This window comes from Drosophila navojoa, chromosome X (assembly GCF_054131105.1).
Source record: "Drosophila navojoa isolate 15081-1374.11 chromosome X, UAZ_NAV_1.0, whole genome shotgun sequence".
NCBI classification, from domain to species: domain Eukaryota; kingdom Metazoa; phylum Arthropoda; class Insecta; order Diptera; family Drosophilidae; genus Drosophila; species Drosophila navojoa.
Genome location: NC_142895.1, coordinates 2,564,614 through 2,587,212, shown reverse-complemented (window position 1 = coordinate 2,587,212; position 22,599 = coordinate 2,564,614). Strand labels below are relative to the sequence as shown.

The 22,599-nt window shown below is 43.3% G+C and overlaps 4 protein-coding genes across 7 annotated transcripts in view; 2 read left to right on the top strand and 2 right to left on the bottom strand.

Moving 5' to 3' along the window:
• Nucleotides 1-11,539: 11,539 nt before the first annotated feature.
• Nucleotides 11,540-13,329, bottom strand: Btnd (Biotinidase). The gene has a single exon (XM_030389079.2). The coding sequence runs from the start codon at nucleotides 13,285-13,287 to the stop codon at nucleotides 11,653-11,655; it is 1,635 nt and encodes a 544-aa protein (XP_030244939.1). The 5' UTR covers nucleotides 13,288-13,329; the 3' UTR covers nucleotides 11,540-11,652.
• A 585-nt stretch (nucleotides 13,330-13,914) lies between these two features.
• Efr (ER GDP-fucose transporter) lies at nucleotides 13,915-16,022 on the top strand. 3 transcript variants are annotated; one of them, XM_089265123.1, is made up of 3 exons: nucleotides 13,915-14,276; nucleotides 14,377-14,424; nucleotides 14,672-16,022. In XM_089265123.1, the coding sequence occupies exon 3, from the start codon at nucleotides 14,680-14,682 to the stop codon at nucleotides 15,712-15,714; it is 1,035 nt and encodes a 344-aa protein (XP_089121249.1). In that variant the 5' UTR covers nucleotides 13,915-14,276; nucleotides 14,377-14,424; nucleotides 14,672-14,679; the 3' UTR covers nucleotides 15,715-16,022. The 3 variants fall into 3 exon arrangements, with proteins under 3 accessions (XP_089121249.1, XP_089121248.1, XP_030244943.1); XM_089265122.1 differs by lacking the exon at nucleotides 14,377-14,424; XM_030389083.2 differs by lacking the exon at nucleotides 13,915-14,276 and having other exon boundaries at nucleotides 14,319-14,424.
• Nucleotides 16,023-18,831: 2,809 nt separating this feature from the next.
• LOC108658056 (endoplasmic reticulum GDP-fucose transporter) overlaps nucleotides 18,832-22,599 on the top strand; it is a 178,213-nt gene continuing 174,445 nt past the window's right edge. Inside the window, exon 1 of one of the 2 annotated variants that reach the window (XM_089265121.1) lies at nucleotides 18,832-19,820. In XM_089265121.1, the coding sequence (XP_089121247.1) occupies nucleotides 18,849-19,820 (972 nt within the window). In that variant the 5' untranslated portion in view covers nucleotides 18,832-18,848. Of the gene's footprint in view, nucleotides 19,965-22,599 lie in introns of those variants that run through there. The other variant, XM_018110713.3, reaches the window with a different exon arrangement.
• Nucleotides 20,197-22,159, bottom strand: sqh (Myosin regulatory light chain sqh). The gene is made up of 3 exons (XM_030389084.2): nucleotides 21,994-22,159; nucleotides 20,585-21,061; nucleotides 20,197-20,497 (listed from the first exon to the last, which is right to left on the bottom strand). The coding sequence occupies exons 2-3, from the start codon at nucleotides 21,002-21,004 to the stop codon at nucleotides 20,393-20,395; spliced, it is 525 nt and encodes a 174-aa protein (XP_030244944.1). The 5' UTR covers nucleotides 21,005-21,061; nucleotides 21,994-22,159; the 3' UTR covers nucleotides 20,197-20,392.

The following is a 22,599-nucleotide window of genomic DNA, read 5'->3' as shown; positions in this document are numbered from 1 at the left end:
TATAACATAAGCTAGGGAACCCACATAAATCTACTATAATAAACGTTCGATAGTAATCGATAAATATTAGTTATGATTTAACAGCCATTTCCACTTGCTATTTACATATCATCTGCCAGTCGATCATGCCCAGCTGCAGCACTGGCATAATAGACAATTGCAATTGCATTATTTATGAATCGCTGACGTCAGTAAATTCATCAAGCATAATCAATATACTTAATAAACAGCTAGCGCCGGAGCTCACGGCAAGCATTCACAATAGACACGAATGTCGTCGATGGCTAGAGAAATTCTATTGCAATTGCTGAGTAGCCATAAACACAATTGAACGACAAATTCCAATTAGAGTTCGATGCCAATTAGACAAATCAAATTTGATAGATAGACAATGCTCGTGCACGCACCGAAAAGTGTTGAGAGCCTTAGCTGAGCAGTGACAACAATAGAAAACAGCAATATTTGTGAAATCTCTTACTTATGCAATCCTCCAACAGTTTGTCAAATGTTCTCTATGGAGAGCCGTGTCTAATTGGAAATTTCCTGCCATTGTTTGCTGCATAAATGCGAAAATCGCTTGACCAAATATGAGCAATAGCATCCCAAAATTTCTATAAAATAAACTCGATTTGATATGCAGCAATATTGATGACTTTATCATCCAGCTACAGTGAATGCAAAAGCTGGTTTGCCTATGGCCTCTATTAATACTCTATTTGGTGTTGCGTGAAGATCTAAAACATTTCAGTTTTGTTCGAATTCAACAAATTTACAACCAGTTGACTGCGCTCCAACATCTTGTTAGGGACTTGAGACTTCAAGGATGCAGTTCACGTTGCGCTTGAGCAACTTGTCTGACATTTGGCTGAAATCATGAATGATACATATATACAGATTTGTTAAACAAGATAATTGTTACTACCGTGAACCCATTGCAAATGGGAAATCAGGCTATAATGGTTTTATGAGAAGTATGTAAAAGGCAGAAGGAATCATTATCGTGATCAGGGCGACCAGCTGAGTCGAAATGGCCCTGTTCGCCTGTTCGTCCGTCCGTTGGAACGCCGAGATCTCAGAAGTTATATGAGCTAGAGAGCTGAAATTTTGCATTAAGACTCGTGTAGACCATACGCAGTACAAGTTTATCATATTTTTTGGCTAACTCATTCGATAACTTTTTTATCGAGAATAATCGATCAATTTAGATCATTTTTTCAGCCCAATTTGAATATTATTAGACCTGGAGACCTTAGATTTATTGTGTATATACACTTTAGGTATAGCAAGGTTTTGTAATTTACAGATTTTGGATACCACGCCTCCTACGCCCCCGATTTGTACAAATACCGTATTTCAAGTACTAGAAACTTGTGCTTTGGAATGTAGACGTGCATTAACCATATGAATACCCTCTAATAGTTTCATGAAGATAGTCTTACGACAACAACAAGTAAATTCTCATAATATTGCCCACACTGCAGCGCAGTCCAAGCGCAGTCGCTGCTAGCTGCTCAGTGAGAAGAGCGCGTGTATGTGTGTGTGCATAAAATAAGTGTGCTTGGAGGGTTTCGGGTATCTTGGGCTAGCTTATCAATAGCTTATCGATAACTTTACTGAATCGGAGCTAATGCAAATGCACTCTAGCTATCTCCTTTGCTTGCATTTGAGCTCACTGCTCGATTTGGTGGATGTCAAAGCCAAGCTGGAATGAAAGCAGACGTTTTTATGAGCTGAGCCAAAGGTAATGCTCGTGTTGTTAATGTGTTGCAAGCTGCCTCCCGTTGTTGCTGTTGCAAGTTGTTGGCGAGACGAGCGCAAAATTGTCAGAGGCCACACGTAGCGCAAACGTGTTGAAAATACTACGTGTAGGAGTATGTGCGTGTGTGTGTGGGTTATTAGGGCAATGCTGCGGCAGCCAGCGGCGAGCCGTGAGCCGGTTGTGCACGTGCGATTATCGCGCTGGCAATAAAATGATTTTTCAATTGAATTTTTGCGCAGTTGCCGGACGACAACAGCTGAATTTATGATGAACTTTAATATACGAGAAATAACGCTAAATTTATATAAACTTTGTTCTGCATTGTTGCTGCTGTTGTTGTTCATCTTGGCACACAAATGTTGAAGATTTCTTTGCTGTTGTTGTTGTTGTTGCCTTGGCACCTTGTGCGTGTGCATAAAAATCAAGATTTTGTACGCGACGTTGACTTCATTTGGTTAGCATAAAAAACGCGTAAAAAAAAGCAACAGAGAAAAGGAAAGCAAAATGTGGACGGCATAATGCGAGTGCGGGGACGGGGGCGGGGTGGGTTAGGGGGTGTGAAAGGTAACGAGCCGGTGCTGTGCAGGGAGCTGATTTTTCTTGTTGCTTTCGCTGCTGCTGCTGCTACTTCTTCTTCTTCTTTTTGGTCAGCGCCTAAAAAGTATGCAACATAAAGTTAAAATCTTAAAAGGCGCCCCATATTGTATGCACAATACAAACACAACACACACAGATACACACCGTCACACACACACACACACATTCAAGCTGAATGCGGCAAAGGAAATGAAGAAAAACTTGATTTATTTTTATGTGCTCAACGAGCCAAGGAGCACAGGGGGGCTGCGTTTTTTGGGAGGCGTGGCGGAGCCTGGCAGGTGGCCATTCATACAAGTGGTACGTGCGTAATGACCAGACACACACACACACACACACACACACACACACACACACACACACACACACACACGCACTTTAGCGCACTTGAACTTTGAGAAGTTTTCACAGTGCGTATACGCAATCTTATTCTCGGCTCGTTGTCTTTGACTTTATCTCGCTCGCTCGCTCGCTCTCTCTCTCTCTCTCTCTCTCTCTCTCTCTCTCTCTCTCTCTCTCTCTCTCTTTGTTTCTTTCTTTATATGACTTTCCTCTTGTTCTGTCTGTTCGTTTCAGCTTTTGGATAATGATTCTCTTACTCTTCTCTATTTTCTCTGCCACTTCTCTGTTTCTCACACATTATCTCTTGTCGCTCTATTTCTCAGAACTATTCTCTCATCATCTTTATTTCTATTTGAGCCCCTCTTTTTCGTCTCTCTTTCGTTCTCCTGGCTCTATATTATATATAGCTGTCTCTGTCTCTCTCTCTCGATCACCCTTTTACTCTCTCCCCGTCCTTCTCTCTTACTCTCATTCCTTCACACTCTACTGCTTTCATCTTTATATATATATATCTTTATATTTATATATCTCTCACACTCTCTTTCTCTACTTTTTTTTCCTATTCTCTCTCAATCCCTCACTTTCTTCTCTCGTATTCATTATCTCTATCTTACTCTAGCTATCCTTCTCTGTCTCTCGTAATATTTCATGCTCTCTCTTCTATTCGTCCTTCTCTCTGTCACCCTCGCACTCTCTCCCTCTTTTTCTCTCTATCTCTAAATCTCTCCCCCTCTTTCTCTCTCTCGTAAGCATTATCACTAGCTTTCTCTCTGTCTCACTCTTTCCATCTTTACTGTCCGTCACTCCTTCGCTTTCGCTGTCTTTTTTTGTCCATATATTATTATACTCTACATATTTTACACCTTCTCTCTCTCGCTCTCTCTCTCTCTCTCTCTTTCTCTCGCTCCCTCCTTCTCTACCTCATTTGTTTATACAATCTTGTGGCATCCGCTCTTACTTATCCGCCTGCCCTCTCACTTTGTGTACGTGGACAAGTGGCCCACGGGCAATGCGAACAATGCGAACGTTGAACTTGAAAGCAATCGGCAAACGTAATTGATATATCAAGAGCGTAAGGGCAGCGGCATCAAAAGGCAATAAACGAATATACGAAATATTGCAAATAATTACTTAAGAAATAAGTTTGAAGCAAGTGAAAGTGCTCGATGCTTGCGCTCGACCCGTTGGATACTCAGTAATTAAATCACTATCTCAAACTACGTTGATAAATATATTTATAGGTTACACAGACTATCGAAATTTATCGATATCATATATATGACAAATATTGTGTTCACTACTCAACCAAACCTCAAGCAAATAGCATGACCATAACCATATCAATCGATATACAACAATCGATAACACCCGCAGCAATGACTTGCATCAAAAGATGAATCGATAAATATGTCATATATCGATATAAAAATGCAAACTTTTACTGTCTCATACACTTGCTTCGCACTGATATGCCCGCTCACAAATTTGTTTCGCTCGCAATTCGATTTATCGAAACGCTTCGGGCGTTGGAATTTAAATTTCTTGAATTTAAAGCCAAACTGAATTGCAAAGCAATTGAGAAGCAATTCAAATTATCAAAGCGATTCGAATGTGGCAAATAGTTGTAAAACACTTTGAGCCAACATTCGCTTTCCATTTGGCCAAATATGTGTATAATTATGCAATCGAGCTTAATTGCTTAACCTTTGAGAGCTTATGAACGATTGAATGATCCAAATTAAGCTAAGTGCATTCCAAATGTGCTCACATATCGATAAGCTTTACACTCTGTTAGTTTTTTTAGTGAAATAGGCTTGGAGAAACCAAGTTGGAGTTGAAGGAGGTAAGCAAAAAGTTGGGTAAGGCTAGCTTACGATAGATCTCAGACGATAGTAAGTTTGTCTTCTTTGTTTAAGCTAAATAAGATGATAATTAATGGGCACTTAGCTTAGGTTAGATAAATCTTAATTAGATAAGGTTATATTTCACTCAGAAAAATATTATGTGAGGTAGACTTTTGGTTTTGAGATAATCCTAAATAAGATAATGCTGGGCGCTAGTGAGTAGAAACTAGTTTAGATACAGATTTACAATAAGTAAAGTTGGGTACATTTGCAGATAGGCTAGATGGATATTTGAGTTGCTTCATAGACTTCTGTCTAATTTCTCTTGTGCTACACTGAGAGAAAATTGCAGTAGAAAAACAAGAAAACACGAAGTGAATGCAAAATTGATTGGCCCAACTCTGAGGAAACACCGCAAACAAACGCTGAAGAGTGACGAAAGGCGTACAAGGATGTGGTGAATGCCTCGCAGCATAATAATAATAAAAAAAAAATATATATATATATGTATATGAAAATCAAGTAAAATCATTTCCATTCAAATTCAAATGGCATGCCAAGAGGGCGCCAGGTGACAAGGGGGCGTGTCGCCAGCTGAAAAAGCTGCAAACAAAATAAGAAGAGGAAAGAAAACGTAGAAAACGGGGAAAACGGGAAAAACTGAAAGCTGAAAACTGATATTCAATTCAATCAGTTCTAACCCACACTCAAGGGAGCAGAGAGAGAGAGAGAGAGAGCGCGATAGAGAGGCAGGTGAAAGCCAACGGGCAACAATGCCCAGCTGTGAATGCCATCACTGGGGGGTGGGGGCGGTATGTAAGGGGGCCCCCGATTTGGGGCGCTGAATGGATTGTCAGACTTTTTGATTTTGTGGTCGCCGTCGTCGTCGACGTCTTGCGCTCTGTTGTTTCTGTGCGCTGGATGGGTGTTGAGTACTTCACGACTCGGAGGCAACAACATATATGTATGTATGTATCTCTGGGTTGATATTAAGTCAGCCCCAAAGACCCAACCCCAACGCGACGACCCTTACGCCCCGCCAACATTGAAAACATTTCACTTTGCCAACTCGGGGGCAACTTTACAATAAATTTCAGCAAATAAATCAAAATGTAACAGAAGCCGAGCGAAATTTTCAAGCGCCAGGTGCCGCTCCATGAAAAAACAAGTAAGAAAGCTCTAGTCGAGACTGCTCGACTACGAGATCCCCTGAACCCTACAAGCAACTGATATTTCAATAATAATTAGCACCCACACACGCACTCATGCAAACAAATACATGCACACACACACACTCACATATACAGGCGATTGCGCTTGGGTTGCGCTGCAGTGTTGGCAATATTAGGAGAACTTATTTGTTGAATAATTTAATTTCTAGACGTACGAACGTATTCATATTGTTTAAATGTATGTGTATACCGAAGCACAAGTTTCTAGTATTTGATATACGACTTTTACAAAGATGAGGGTGAGGGGGTGGATTTAGGGGTGGGGAGTAAATTTTAACAAAAACCGAAATTGTATGACATGCGTCTTAATATACATTTTAAATTTGGAGACTCTAGCTTGAAAGATGTAGGAGATATAATTTTTTAAGTGATCTTCGATAAGGTTTTTTATCGATAAAAAAGTATCGGAATGAGTTATCGTTTTTTAGTGATAAACTCGATATCCGCGTGATATATACGGACATTTTAAAAAAAAGTTGAAGTCTCTAGCTCTTGTATCTTCTGAAATCCACGCGTTCAAACATACGGACAGACGGACGGACGGACGGACGGACGGACGGACGGACGGACGGACAGACAGACGGACAGGGCTAAATCGACTCAGCTCGTCGGCCTGATCAAGAATATATATACTTTGTGGGGTCTGCCACGCCTCCTTCTGCCTGTTACATACATTTTAACAAAACCATTATACCCTGATTTCCCATTTTCAATGGGTTCAGGGTATAAAAAAAGAGTCCAACTGTAGGCGAACAGCACGAGGCACTCAAATATACCACATGAAGACCACAGGTGAATTTGGTTGAGTTAGCCGTATTTATATTTCTATCCAGATCATATCCACTTCGACATTTATGCTTATTTAAATCCATATCCATAGGGATATCGATATCGATATCCGTATTGCTATACCTGCCCTTACTATTATCCCTATCCATAGGGATATCGATATCGATATCCGTATTGCTATACCTGCCCTTACTATTATCTTTTATCCTATTCCCCATGCTTAATCGTTGATCTTTGCCTTTATTCATAGCCCTAGCCATAGCCCAATACCTCCTCACCTAAATCTCTATCCTTCTAAGTCTCCTTAGTTCTTTATTCTTATCCTTGTGGGTCTACATTATTATCCCTATCCGTATCTCTTGATCTATCGCAATAGCTATCGTTATCCGAATCTCGGATAAGAAGTGGAAAAAAGTGGTCAAGTATAGAGACCATAGCCTATATTTAACAGGGTATACTAAAGGCAGAAGCTGAGACACCATTGAAGCTGGAAGGCGTGGCCGCAAAACCGAGCCCCGACGACGAGCAAACAAAACGATCCGAACACAACAACAACAACAACAACAACAGAAAACGGAGGCATCATAAAAAACAGAACAGAAAAGTTTTTGATTTTTGTGAAAAATGTTTTTCGTTTTTGTTTTCGTTGTGTGAAAAATGAAAATGTGCTGGCAGTGCCAATGTTAACAGGGCGTAGCTAAGTAGGGGGCGGGAGAGTATGGGAGGCAGGGGGGAATGAGGACTGGGCAAAACGGGAGATGGCATCCAGGTTCACAATGAATGAAATGTGATGGCGTCGTCAGGCAGTCAGTTGTAGGCGTGGCCGAGCTCTGCCCATGAAGTTTGTTTGCCCGCCAGCTGGCTACAGATGCTGACGTAGGGGAAGGTCGGGTAGGGTAGGGGAGGGTAGGGCAGGGTTGGGTTGAGGCGAGGCAAAGCCGACCGGAAGGTTGAGCTAAGCGATGAGGCAACGGGGAGGTGTATTTGGGGCTCCTCAGAGCCCATTTTTGGGGCCACACTAATTGACTTTTTATGCGCTGCTTCTCTCTAGGCAGCCCAGGCCAGTCCAGGCCAGGCCAGGACTTAGCTAGCTGCCACCCCTGCCACGCGACGCTGTGATCTCTGTTGGCCAATGGCTAAAAATGAACTTGGCCCGCAAAAATGTTGGCAAAACTTCGGCTTCAAGTAAAACGCACAACAAATGCCGCCTCGAAATGCTTCGAAATGCTCCCCAGAGCAGGCCAAACTTTGGATGGGCTGGCGTGCGGAAAGGGCGGGTGGTGTGCTCGCCACTTTAGCTGCGACGAGTGTGGACAATTACCTTGATGACAATTTAATTAGACACAGCGAGTACACAATGGCAATCATATTAGATGAAGTTCCCAACTGTGAGCTGTTAATTACGAGAGCAAGAGCTACCAAATAGGGGCCCAAGCTAAAGCAATAAGCTAGTATAAAAGAAGCTGCTTAAAACTAAGCCAACAGCTAGATATTATCTATAGAAATGCATCACTTATCTATAGTTTATTTTATGTGGTCACCCTAAATATAGCCGAATTAAAACTTATGACTGAGTCAAGTCTCCTATTTGAATACCATCAAAAATAGCCGCCAACAGAAACTGAATTTCATTTAAACATTTTCTCTCATTAAAATTCAAGTTTTTGCAGAGACGGTTGGACTTGATTTTGAGCTAGATTCGCTGGACTATTAACGTACATATTTCTCTGCTCCATCGAGTTACTAGAAGTGAATAAAGTTGGTAATACGGGCACTGAGAGATATGGAACCTAGAAGTTTTTGCGGAACAAATTGAATTGATATCAATATATCGAATTGAGATTGGTAAAAGTTATCGATAGTTTAAAATGGGAGAAACTGATTCAAAAAAATTTAAGTTTTAGAGGCGGACTAACGCATGGACAAATGGAAAAACAGACGGAAGAATAAACGGAAAGGCAGATGGAAAAACAGGCAGAAACAGAAGAATGAATATGCGAATGAACGAAAGGAACAGATGGACGGACAGAAGAATCGAAGGGCGAGGCGAAGGATGAATAAATGAACAAACAGAATGGATTGCCAAAAGAACAGACGTGCGAAACTACGAGCAAAAACATGAACGTATAGACAGACGAAGGTATGGATGTACGCACACACATTAAATCTAAATATTGTATTTATAATACTATAACTATATATAAACTACTTCTTCTGTAGCCCATTAGCCCAATTTCATTGGGCAAAGGGCATAAACAATACCTAGCATGTAATAAGCTCTACAAAGGTACTTTCTATTACTTTTATTAGAGTTTGTTTTATGGTTATTATAAGATTATAATATGGTTTATAATCTTACATAATTTGTCACGCATATCAAATGATGACTGCAAGCATATAGTGTATATATACAAATATTTATATATCGCTCTGAAACATTCAAGGAATGTGGTACATATATATATATACATCTCTCCGTCTGCAAGTCTGTCTATCTGTAGGCTGTGTATCGTATATTCTTGTTTGATCAACTCTTTCGTTTATTACTGTCCAACAAACTATGCCGCTTTCTTTTCAAGATATCCTCACTGATTGTCATCATATAGATTATGGTAAAGCTCTCGACGTATATCTAGATCTATCTACATCAAATAGCTCTAGTGTTGTCATACCCTAGGCATATTGAAAATGGGAGCTCAGGCAAAAGAGAGCCTGCTAGACGCTCGTTGGTGTCTGTCCCCTTCCATGTCCACCATTCCCTCTCTCTCCCTCTCCCTCTCCCACTCCCTCTTCTTCTCTCTCTCTCTCTCTCTACTAATCTACATATCTATCTATCACCGATCTATCTATCCATATCTGTCTCCATGCCGACAGACTCTTGGTCCCAAATCATGAATGTATTGATCTCGTGATGTCTTTCTAGGATATTAGTTGCGGGTTATTGGATATTAGATATTGCACATGGGATAATGATTGTGAATATTGGATATCCAAAATGGATAGTTTGACAAATAATATTTGATAATAATACTCGATTATTAGACTATAAGAACCATAGCACAACTCGCTTTACTCAGAGAGTAAGCAGAATTACCGTATCTAACCCCATCAGCATTCAAGCAAGGAATACCCCTCAAGACAAACATTGTTTGATTTTTATTAGAAGAGCTCTCCACTCATATTCGAGATTAGTCCGAGCTCATTTGAATGATGCGAAGACTAATTGGAGAGAGCTCAATGGAATGGAAGATAATTCACAATGGCTATATCAATAAAAAGTGAGGAAAGTTTGAAGAGCTTAATGCTGAAGCACTTGAGGGCGCCACGGGGCTGGTGTCTTGGGGGGCTGCCTGGCTGTGATGTATGGGCGGTGGGGTGGTAAGCCTTGACTCGGCTCGCCCACCTGTCCAATTGCCAATTTTCAACGATTCAGAGGCGTGGCAGTGCAAACAAATGAAGTTAAAGCGCGCAAAGGCGAGGGCTGACAAGTGGGGAAAAGGGAGGAGGAGGGCCTATGGAGGGGAGGGAAGCTGGGCGACTGGCACAGCGTGAGTCCAGCAGGCAGCAGGCTAAAGCTCCACTGACAGGCGGTGCGCAGCATGTGGCATGTGGCATGTGGCATGCGGCATGCGGCCAGCATCCACGGCTCACCTTCAGCCCCAGCCCACCCGTCGCTCGCCTCCTCCCGCGCCAGCCTCGCCTGCCTCGGCCACCCACTGGCCTTGTGCAACAGCCTCATTATAAATAGCGGCGACTGTTGCACGGCAGCGACGCCAACGCCAACGCCAACGCCGACGCCGACGCTCTGGCTACCTGTTGGAAATGCAAACACGCGGCTTTGCCATCAGCAGCGACGCTGGCAGCGACGCCAAGGCGCACGCGCTGGAACCGACTCTCCACACGCAACAAAAAGCTTCGTGCCGTAGCGTTGCGTCTCGGCTCCTCTCGCCGACGCCCCCTGAAACTCCACGCACACCCCGCCCCTGGCCGTCCGCGGCGCCCCCACTCTCTGCTCAATTCCAGGCTGAAACGTCGCGACACTTGGCGCAATTTTTGAATATTCTGGAAGCCGTTAGCTGCAGTTGATGCTACGAAATAAACTTTCGCCTAAAAAAATTTAAACTCCTAACGTGAATTAGCAAAAAGTTTAGACGAAACCCAAGCGAAAATAATGCGGATAACTTATTATGGTATGATTTATAGAGTTTGCATCAAATTAGAGTTTGCCTTTGTAGAGTTTCATAGGCACGTCTCCAGGCTCCTAACTTATTTACCTAACGAAATCATACAACCATAGAAACTATCAATCGAGTAATCATTTAGTTATCCAGATACATACATGTAAATGGATAACATATATAGCTGTAAAAAACAGCTGGATAACCACAGGGAAGCAACCAATCAGAGCGTGAAATATTTACCAGAGTGAATTTTAAAGGACTGCCTAACGGATAAAATAATCCGTAAATTTATTGCATACAGCGTAATAAATAACTTAAGAAACCCAGTCGGATAATAGCTGGATAACATATTTATTCGGATGCATAATCCAGTAGAGTAACGCCAGACGGATAATGCCAGTCGGATAACGTCAGTCGAATGATAACAGTCTAATAACACCACCATACACGGATAGTAATGCCAAAATGTTGTTTATAAGAACAGCACAACATTATCAGTTGCCCAACAAGACTCGGATAATACATGTCATATTGAGCCAGTCAAATACCACTGTAATGGATTTGTTTATGGAACTATCTGGATAATATGTAGATAACGCCCACCAAACCTGGTAGTCAAGCAGAGAGTAACAGTCGTATAGTATCTGTAGAATAATGATTGCTGGATAATATAAAGATACCAGTGTGATAATAGTAGTTGCATAATGACAACTGGATAGAGATAATAATCACCAAGTATTAAGAGCCAGATAATATTATTTGGATAGCGATTGTCTGATAATCTCAGCTAGATAATAGATTTATTGCCCCATGGCAAAGCCGAGCCACATTCAGAGCATTTCATTTATTGAAATATATATGATGATATAATATATAATAATAATATTTTTGGTTCTTTTGGCTCTAGCTCAGCGCAGCTGGAGGAGCAGGAGCGCCAGGAGCAGGAGGCCCAAGCAAGAGGTGGACCCAATGGCAACAGACGAGCTGCGAGCATTGAGCACAATCGGCTGCAGATGGTCCAGATTGTGCGTGGTGGGCACTTGGCTAAAGTAGTTGGCCCAAATGCCAAAGGTGAGCAGATCGTTCTTTGGCTGCAGCAGCTCCAGCTGCACCTGGGTATCGGATAGCAGCTGAGCCGACGGCGACTCGGTCCAGTTGAACTGCGACACGGGCAGCGGCCTCATCGAGCCGTCCAGGGTGCTGGGCATGATCAGGCGACGCTGAGCAGCCGGAAACACAGCCTCGATGCGAATGCGCTCGAAGTAGTAGCGATTGGCCACCGCGATGTGGCCGGGAAAGATGCGTCCGCAGCTGGCGAGCTCCTCGTCCAGGCAGGCAAAGACGGCGCAGACCGCCTGCTCGCTGCGATCCACCAGTATGAAGGTAGACTCATTGTCAAGGTAGGCGCCCAGGCGGTAGCGATAGGCGGCGTACTCAGCGGTGCTTGGGATGGGACGACGCTCCACCTGGAAGTTGCAGCAGAAGCTGCCGTGGCAGAGCTGCTGCGACTCATTGACAAAATCCTCCGGCAGCAGAGCAGTGCGAAAGACGTCCAAATTGCGGTCCCTGAAGGTGAGCAGCCCGGTGTGCCGAGCTGTGGTGGACTGCGGCTGAAATGCGGGCAACACTTCCGGATCGGCGACGCCACCCAGAGAGCGCTTCGGCAGACGCGCCTTGAGCAGCTGCACCGTCGGCTGCTGGTAGATGGCGGCGATTTGGCGACCAGAGCGACCCGCATAGATGCCGGAGCCAGTTGTCCGCTGGCCGGGATTGCTGCCGTCGGCGGCCAGGAGATTCACATTGTTGGCAAATGCCCAGCCCTCCTGCAGCTGCAGTGCGCTCAAGAACGGCAGCTCCGAGAACCAGTATGTCGGATAGATAATGTCCGTGATGTTCTGCTCCAATATCAGCCGCATGGCCGGCTCATAGAACAACATATCGAAGCAGATGAAATGACCGAAGGTCACACCAAAGTCCGTCTCGAACGTGGATAGGTCGGGCTGACGCAACACCGCCATCGCGTAGTATTCGCGTCGCCACAGATGGGTCTTCCTGTAGCGCGAGATGACGCGTCCGCGTCGATCCAGGACAACGTTCGTATTGAATAGACGCACGCCTGAGGCGGGGCACGGATTCAACGCATCCGAGCCGTAGTCCTTGCCGCAGAGCTCCTTCTCCACCACATTGATGACAACGTAGATGTTGCGGGCGCGAGTCGCGCAGGAGATTTCGACAAGGAACAGCTCGTAGTCGGGCGAAAAGCATGGCGTTATCCGCTTTTCCGGATCCGGCACAAATGTCGCATAGTCGCCATTGTTCAGCACATGTTCGGGAAAGACGAGAATGTCCAGATCCGAGGTATCATTCGACTCGAGCAGCGCCACGAACCCAGCCGTTGCCTTTATCACCCTCTCCTTGCTCGTGCCAGTCTCATCCGCATACTCGACAACCCCAGCACTATAATAACTGTTGTCCGTGGCCAGCGAGAGCTGCAAAGGCAGGCACATGGCCAAGCAGATTAATCGTACTGCATGCGAGTACATCTTAAGGCAGTGGCCCAGCTAAGACTGAAACTCTTCCCCATTCCATAGCCAAAACGATGGTTAGCATTATATTATATGCATTTATATATACATAGGTAAGGCCAAGATCAGGGACCGTTATTGTCTGCATTTAATAGCCTGCTTTTATGTGATGTCAGTGACATTATGTTATCTACGGACTTGTAAAAATTTATGGTTAGCCGATATGAGCTTTAATGTGTTTATTTCTCTCTTAGTTAATTACTCTGATTATTGAATAAGCAAACATAAAAGCTAAAAAGAAAAAAGAAAACTAATTTGAGCTTGTTGAGCCTATTTAGCCGTTATATTTGTGTTTGAATAAAGTATTTTTATTTGCATATGCATAAAATACTCACGAAGAATTTTTTTTCTTATTATAAACATTATTTTTTTAGTATTTTTCTCCTTATTTAAATTCATTGATTAAGTTTTTTCTTTATTAACATTTTTGGCTGTTAAATTTGAAATTCAAACTAAATACTAGCTGGCAATGCTGCATTCTGTGGTATTTTTTAGCAGCACCATAAGACCTCATCAGCTGTTGCTGCATATGAAGCGTGCGAATGTGTTTTCTTGCATCTGGCAATGCTGTGCGTGGTATTTTTTAGCCACATCTCGCTCACTGGGCGATAACACAATTTTAAAAATACCTATCGATCCAACGATAGCTGCGCGTTTATTTCAGCTGTTCAACAACCAAAACAAAAATAACATCTACAAGCACATTAGGATTAGCATCAACAGTGGCAGCGGTCAGAATAACGCGTGGAAGGAACAGCAAGTAAATACGGGACACGCTAGAGCAACAAATTGGCAACACATGCAAACGTATTAATTGTGAAGGTCATTCATTCCATGCAAATGCAGTGACCAAGACAGAGCGAGCGCGAAAACGAGAACGAGAGAACGGCACGGCTACTAAACTGGAAAGAGAGAGAGAGAGAGCGCGAAAAATAACACAACTACAGGTTTGTGTTCTAAGCACGCGTGCCTGTGTGTGTCAATTTGTTAACTATTAATTAATCTATTACATTTAAACAAAAAACAAAACGCGGCATGACACAACAGAATTTATAGGCCGCCAAGTATCCAACAACGACTTCATCTAACCAATCGGTGAGTAGCTGACCTCCCCGGCGCCCACATAGTACGTGCGTTGTGTGCGTGCGTGTGCGTGCGTGCGTGTGTGTGTCTCTAGATCAAGCGCGTCTTATCAGCGACATGCCGCCAAACAATAGTTAATGCCGGTAGTTGCTGATAAGATTCAGAACAAAGCAGCTCATCATTAGACAACACTTCTTCAAGCAATCAACCCACTAACCTCTCCCCTATAACTTGTTCACTCACTCTTTCGCTCTTACAGCATCCGTCATGGCGCTTAATATGAAGGCTCTGCTGGCCATGATCCTGGTCTTCGTGGGCTGCTGCAGCAACGTCGTCTTCTTGGAGCTCATCATCAAAATCGACCCGGGCGCTGGCAACCTGATCACATTCTCGCAGTTCCTCTTCATTGCGCTCGAGGGCCTGATCTTCACCTCGAAGTTCTTCACTGTCAAGAAGAACATCGCCTTCAAGGACTACGTAATGCTCGTGGTGCTGTTCTTCGGGGCGAACGTGTGCAACAACTATGCGTTCAACTTCAATATACCGATGCCGCTGCACATGATCTTCCGCAGCGGGTCGCTGATGGCCAACATGATCATGGGCATCATATTGCTGAAGAAGCGCTACAACCTGAGGCAGTACAGCTCGGTGGCGATGATCACGGCGGGCATTATTCTGTGCACGCTCGTGTCGAGCGGCGATGTCAAGGACAACACGCATCCCACCCTGAGGGTGGACACCTCCTTCTCGGACTTCTTCTGGTGGGGCGTGGGCATTGCTCTGCTCACGATCGCCCTGCTGGTGACGGCCTACATGGGCATCTACCAGGAGGTGATCTACAAGCGCTGCGGCAAGCACCCCAACGAGGCGCTCTTCTACACACACATGCTGCCCCTGCCCGGGTTCCTCATCATGGCCAGCAACATCGCCCAGCACTGGAGCATCGCCGTTAGCTCCGAGACGGTATCTGTCGCCCTGCCGGGAGTGAGCTGGACGTTCAGCTTTCCGCTGATGCTCTTCTACCTGCTGTGCAACGTGGTCACCCAGTACATCTGCATCAGCTCCGTCTACGTGCTGACCACGGAGTGCGCCTCCCTCACCGTGACCCTCGTGGTGACGTTGCGCAAGTTCGTCTCGCTCCTCATCTCGATCATCTACTTCCGCAATCCGTTCACCCTCGCCCACTGGCTGGGCACCATACTCGTCTTTATGGGCACCGTGCTCTTCGCCAATGTGATCAACCAGCTGAAGGATGCGTACCAGGCGCGCCAGGCCAAGCAGGCCAAGCTGAAGACGGGCTAATCCAGACATGCCCCCCTCTAGCGTAGCGCCCACCCCTTCAATTAGAGGCCATTCGTGCATGCCATTGATATTGCTGTCCCGCTCGCGTTCGTGTGTTGGCCGCGCTCCTCTTCGATAATTGTATATTAGTTTCAGTTCCCACGCTTCAGAATCTATTGTACATATATGTTATATGTTGTATATAGATAGTTAGTTAAGCCAATGCCGACCATTCGACACCCTCCTCGTTACTCGTGCCCCGCACCACCGTACCCCATATGCTCCCCGCGCTCATGTGTCCTACACGTACCGCTCTATGTAAAAATTCTGTTTTTTTTACTGAAAAAATTATAAATTATAAATTTTAGCAAAATTTTCTAATAAATATATAAAGAAATAAAAAAGTTCCTTTGGCTATCTATGGAAACTCTACCCGAAGTTTCTTATCAGTGTTGATTATATAACTGTTCATTTGTCTTTCTCTCGTCTTATACTACTACTATTTGATATGTTATGCAAAGTTATGCCATTTTATCATACATTCTCTGATTTCTTTCTCCCCCTCTCTGTTCTTTCAGTCGTATTTTATCTCTATGTTGCTTTCGTTATTTAGAAGAATCTTAAAAGAATCTAAAGAACAACTAGTTTAGCTCCTCTCTCTTTCTATCTATATTACCAATGTCTATTGTCTTTTTAACAGCTGTTGAAACACAAATATTAAGTTTTTGGCTGAATCTGAATCCGGCGATCGCTCGACTAGCACATACCCTATGCTCGAATTGAAACAATCCCATATATAATACACAAATTGTTAATATTATAAAAAAATATATATTAAATATAAAATTGTTTTACATATGTATGTATATACCTAGATACATGTGTACTCGAGCCAGTCTACATAGTGTATAAGAGAAACAACGGAAAATGATTTGAATGAAGTCCAGTGTTCGATATACCCTTTCCGGCTGTTCAGAGGGCATATTTGTATATTTGGAAGCTGCCAGCTCTAGACTTCTGGCCTTACACTTCTGTAGGCCTTTTTAGTGCTCAGTTTCCTTAAAAGCACCACAGATGTTACCATTCTAGAATTGTGCGACTTGAGCAATTGCGTTTCAAACCCAAAGTAATGAAAAAATACAAGATATTATAAAAACTAAAAAATATGTTTAAATATATGTTATTAATATGTTGTATATATAACGAAAAATCTATTATATATGTCATATAGAATATATATAAAGAAAAAAAATGGAAGCAGTGTGCCGGAATGATTGATATAGTATCATCTCCATATACTACTTGGGTAGTACGTGCCCGTTTAGCTAGTCTGAATTCTTATAACTTTCATTGATTGTCTTCGCACTTTCAGTCACATAGCGTAAGTACATACCCCTGGAGAAAAACTCTTGAGCTGAGGAGAAAAGTCAGTCAGATCAGTTGGTCTTACGATTGCCGAGCTTTGAGTACGTAACTTTCAAGAAACTGTGTGTGCAGTTAAGGCTAACAGACATTTGTAGGCAACATAAACACAAATTGATGCTCAGACATCAAGAATTCGTGAGTTGTTCTATGTGAACTCAGCTTGTGGCCTATGAATCGTACTGAAATTTTGTAGTGAGATGGCTTTTGGCTAAGAGTATAACATATGACAAGTAGAGTTGAATCGGTTTACTATAAGCCATAATTCTGATATAATATTGGTAAAACATAGAGTTTCCAAGTAAACTCATTGAACAATTCCATTCATCGAGGCAAGCTCAGCTTCAAACGTATGAATCGAGCTGAAATCTAATATAAAAATGGCTTTCAGCAAACGCTGTGACATAAACAGCCGAGTTGGATCGGCTAACATTAAACAATGGCATTCGTAAACACAAGTCCACAAGTGCAGACAAGAAACAAAAACTCAGCTTTCAAAAGTCTAATGGCAACATATACCCACTAAAAAACTATAGAAAAGGGCATATTACCTATATATAGAAGTAAGCGAAAAACATATATCTTTATATATATTATAATATGGATTATTGAAATGCTTTTGGAATATACCAAATACAAATACATACTCAGTTAATCATGTATGGTATGAAAGAGTTCCATGGGCCTACCCAAGTCCAAGGAACTACATGTATGTAAACATCGTATTAGATCTACATATCTCAACTATCTTATATGGCTTATCTATAGCTCATCTATCTATGGACACCTCCTAAATCAATGCTAAAAAAGTTTACTTGAACTCACTTCATATATGTACATAGTTCAACACGTTGTTTATAGGGCATCTATCAATATGTATGTATACATATGTGTATCTCTCTGTAGTTAGACAAGAACTGGGCGAAATATTGCTTTGGAAAGTCTATATTAATTATTTTTTATCTGCTCCATCAAACATCACGATAGTTACTTCTTCTCCTCTTGCTGATGTTGAAAGATATAACGTTTCGGTTGTTATACTCATTCACGAACAGGAATCGGGTATATTGGTTTTGCGTGGTGTCCGTCTTGCTGTCCGCTATTGCAGCTAGATTTATAAAGTGTAAGCATTTTCCCGATCCACCTCTACACATTCACAACATCCCATATACCTTGATTTCCCATTTTTAATGGGATCAGTTTAGGATCTAAGAACCTCAAGTTCGGTTAGTTGAGCTACTGGGAACCTCCTCTATCGTTGGCCTAGAAATAATTGTTGTGCCCCTTTGAGGGCGTGGCATATCATGGCAATTCTTACAGTTACAGTTACGTTGCTCTAAAAACTACTGGGAGCGTGGCGAATCGGGAGAAAATTCTCTACAGTCTCAGACCTAGAAACTCAAGACTTAGAGCCTAAATTGTTGTTGGCTTTCCCTATTAGATTGCATCCAATAGACATACATATGTATTGTACTTTGAGAGCGTTGCAAATCGGATAGCGGGATAATGAACGAATGAGTATTCTGCAGTGGGTGAGGCCCGACTGCAATGCTCTAGCTATTCTCTTCATTATTTTTGTTAGTTTGTTAAGAGTTCTTGATGAGAAGGTAAGAAATTGATGAAGTCCAACAACATTTTTACAATTAACTCAGAACCCTTAGAACTTAAAGACGTTTTTATAGAGTTTCGTGTCTAACTGAATATTATTTTCCTCAGTTACTAAAGACTTCAACATGGCGCTTAACATGAAGGCCCTGCTGGCCATAATCTTCGTCTTCGTGGGCTGCTGCAGCAACGTCGTCTTCTTGGAGCTCATCATCAAAATCGATCCGGGCGCTGGCAACCTGATCACATTCTCGCAGTTCCTCTTCATTGCGCTCGAGGGCCTGATCTTCACCTCGAAGTTCTTCACAGTCAAGAAGAACATCGCCTTCAAGGACTACGTAATGCTCGTGGTGCTGTTCTTCGGGGCGAACGTGTGCAACAACTATGCGTTCAACTTCAATATACCGATGCCGCTGCACATGATCTTCCGCAGCGGGTCGCTGATGGCCAACATGATCATGGGCATCATATTGCTGAAGAAGCGCTACAACCTGAGGCAGTACAGCTCGGTGGCGATGATCACGGCGGGCATTATTCTGTGCACGCTCGTGTCGAGCGGCGATGTCAAGGACAACACGCATCCCACCCTGAGGGTGGACACCTCCTTCTCGGACTTCTTCTGGTGGGGCGTGGGCATTGCTCTGCTCACGATCGCCCTGCTGGTGACGGCCTACATGGGCATCTACCAGGAGGTGATCTACAAGCGCTGCGGCAAGCACCCCAACGAGGCTCTCTTCTACACACACATGCTGCCCCTGCCCGGGTTCCTCATCATGGCCAGCAACATCGCCCAGCACTGGAGCATCGCCGTTAGCTCCGAGAGGGTGGCTGTCGCCGTGCCCCTGCCGGGAGGGAGCTGGACGCTCAGCTTTCCGCTGATGCTCTTCTACCTGCTGTGCAACGTGGTCACCCAGTACATCTGCATCAGCTCCGTCTACGTGCTGACCACGGAGTGCGCCTCCCTCACCGTGACCCTCGTGGTGACGCTGCGCAAGTTCGTCTCGCTCCTCATCTCCATCATCTACTTCCGCAATCCGTTCACCCTCGCCCACTGGCTGGGCACCATACTCGTGTTTACGGGCACCGTGCTCTTCACCGACGTGCACAGGCAGCTGTGGGCGGCCTACAAGCTGCGCCGGCAGGCGGTGCCAAGCACCGTTGGGTACAGTCGCATATGAAACTAAGGTTAGGCTAGGCAAAGACATTTGACAATTAAAACAATTCACTTAGGATAAGAAAACAAATTGTTTTTTTTTTTATTATTATTTTGTAATGGGACTCACTCAGCAAATAGTACGTGTATGTATGTGTATGTGTGTGTGTGTGAGTTTGTATATGTATGTATATCTTTAAATATATATATATAAGAGTTAATACTTATGGAAATCGGAAAAATCGTGTTATCAGTTCACACATTCGCTATAAATCGCACATAAATGTTAAAATGTAAATTTCAAAAGAACAGAACAGGTAAAAAAAAAAAAAATTGAATATATAATATATGAACATAAAGGTTATCATATAGTTGTTGCTTTTAAGCCATATAAAATACATGATTCGTAGGCAGCTGGACATGAAGTCGGAATATATATATGCGTGAATATCTACAGATATATGGGGGCATATATATTGCGGCCGATTAACGGTTGGCAAACAATCAAGTACACTTAGCCTATTGCTCATCCTTGTCCTTGGCACCGTGCTTCAGGATGCGCGTGAATTCCAGATAGTCGAATAGGCCATTCTTGATGGGAGCCTCCCGGTACATCTCGTCCACCTGCACAGGGAGGGAGAAAGCGAGAGAGAGAGAGAGAGAGAGAGCATGAGCTACACATTCAAATAGCTTTCCCCTTTATCTACTCACATCCTCATCTGTGAAACGATCGCCCATTGTGGTGAGCAGCTCGCGCAGTCGATCCTCTGGCAGCACGCCCATGTTCTCCTCGTCGAAGCAGCCGAAGGCATTCTTGATCACATCCTCGGGATCGGTGCCCTGCAGCCGCTCGCCGAAGAGCGTCAGGAACATGGTGAAGTTGATGGGGCCGGGCGCCTCGTTCATCATGGCATCCAGATATTCGTCGGTGGGATTTTTGCCCAGCGAGGCGAGCATATCGTGCAGATCCTCCTTCTCCACGAAGCCATCACGATTCTGATCGATCATATTGAAGGCCTCCTTGAACTCGGCGATCTGTGCCTGATCGAACATGGCAAACACATTCGATGTGGCGCGCTGGGCGCGCTTCTTTGTCGTTGCACGACGTCCGGCGGTCTTGCGGGAGGACATCTTCTAGCTGTGTGTGTGTGTGTGTGTCTTTGTGAATTGGTGATGTGTGAGTGTTAGCTAGAAGATATACAGAATATAAATATTAGCTGCAATCGATTCAGTTTATGTCTATATATAGCCAAAACGTCGCAGCTGCGGCGCTAGTGGCAAAGCCAAAGCCGAACCAAACTGTGTCAACAGCAAACATTATGAAAAACTACTTGGTGATCGACTGCTGCATACGCTGTAAAAAGCTGAATGAAATTTGAAGCGTACTACATTTATCAATGCTTCTTCTTCCTATTAAATCTTTGCAAATTCTACATTTGATGGTGTACAACAAATGCCAGCAATATACCCTTGTTAACTGTGAATACAGGGTATAGAAAGCAGATACGCGCACACACACACCAACACGAATGAGCGAGTTATGTGTGTGAGTCATGCAACCAAAATGGCAAAAATGACAACGTCAACGGCTGACTCCCAACTGTGTTGGTGTGTGTGTGTGTGTGTTTCACCATGTGTATGTATGTGTGCTTATCAATGCGGTGTCATTTGCTTTCAATGAATAACAAAAAGCATACACACACACACATACACAGCAGCTCAGCCTCGCTTAATTGAAAGCCCATAAAAGGAATAAAAACAGCGCGACTTTTGTGCATGTGTTTGTGTGTGTGTGTTTTATTTACACACACAGCTGCGTGCTGCAAGAGCTGCCGCGCCCCATTTTGCAGCCCAACAAATGGTCTGCTTTAACGAATTCCACGTAAAACACTTACAAAGCGCAAAACCATGCTTCTTCTTTCTTGCATTAATTTGTTGTTTTCTTTTATATAGGGCTCCGACGCTGACTCATACACTCACAAACTCGCACAACTACAAGCACACACGTTAACAGCATAGCTGAGCTGAGTAACTGTGAGGCTGCGTTGCGCCAACGGCTTTGCATTGATTGCTTCCTTTTAATGTATTTTCGTTTTTAAATAAATTAATTAATAACTTACCAGCTGCCGGAACGTACGAGCGTCTTGTTTTTAATACTTGTCACTAAACTGTTGCCGCTGCAGCTTATTTGTTGTGTTGTTCACTGTTTGCACAGATGACAAATGCTTGGGATATCGATATGGACGATAGCTTTTATATTCGATACGTAAAATGCACAACTAGGGCAAGTGCTACTTCTGGTAGTATTATAGTATTTTTTTCTTTGGTATTTAATCATTGATAAATTTAACGAGAAAAACAAACAGTAAATACGCACAAACTCATTCTAGATTATTTTTGAGAGAAACAATTAAGTCGGGCCTAATTATTTTCCCTTTCTGGCAGATTTTCTAAATATATTTATATTGCGATTCCTCAGAATGTCAGCCATTATATGCCAATGATGATATCGATATACATTTTATTTAAAAACGGCTACTTCAAAGCCCGGCCTTTTTAAAATGCTAAAATAATTTCCATTGCATAATTGCTATATAGAAATCGAAGCTTATTAATAAAAATGAAATAAATATTAAAATAGTTTTACCCACACATTCGATCGCCAACTCGCTTTGCCAACTTCACTTCTATGTGGGCACACTTGCTTTAGGTGGGCTGGCTTAGAG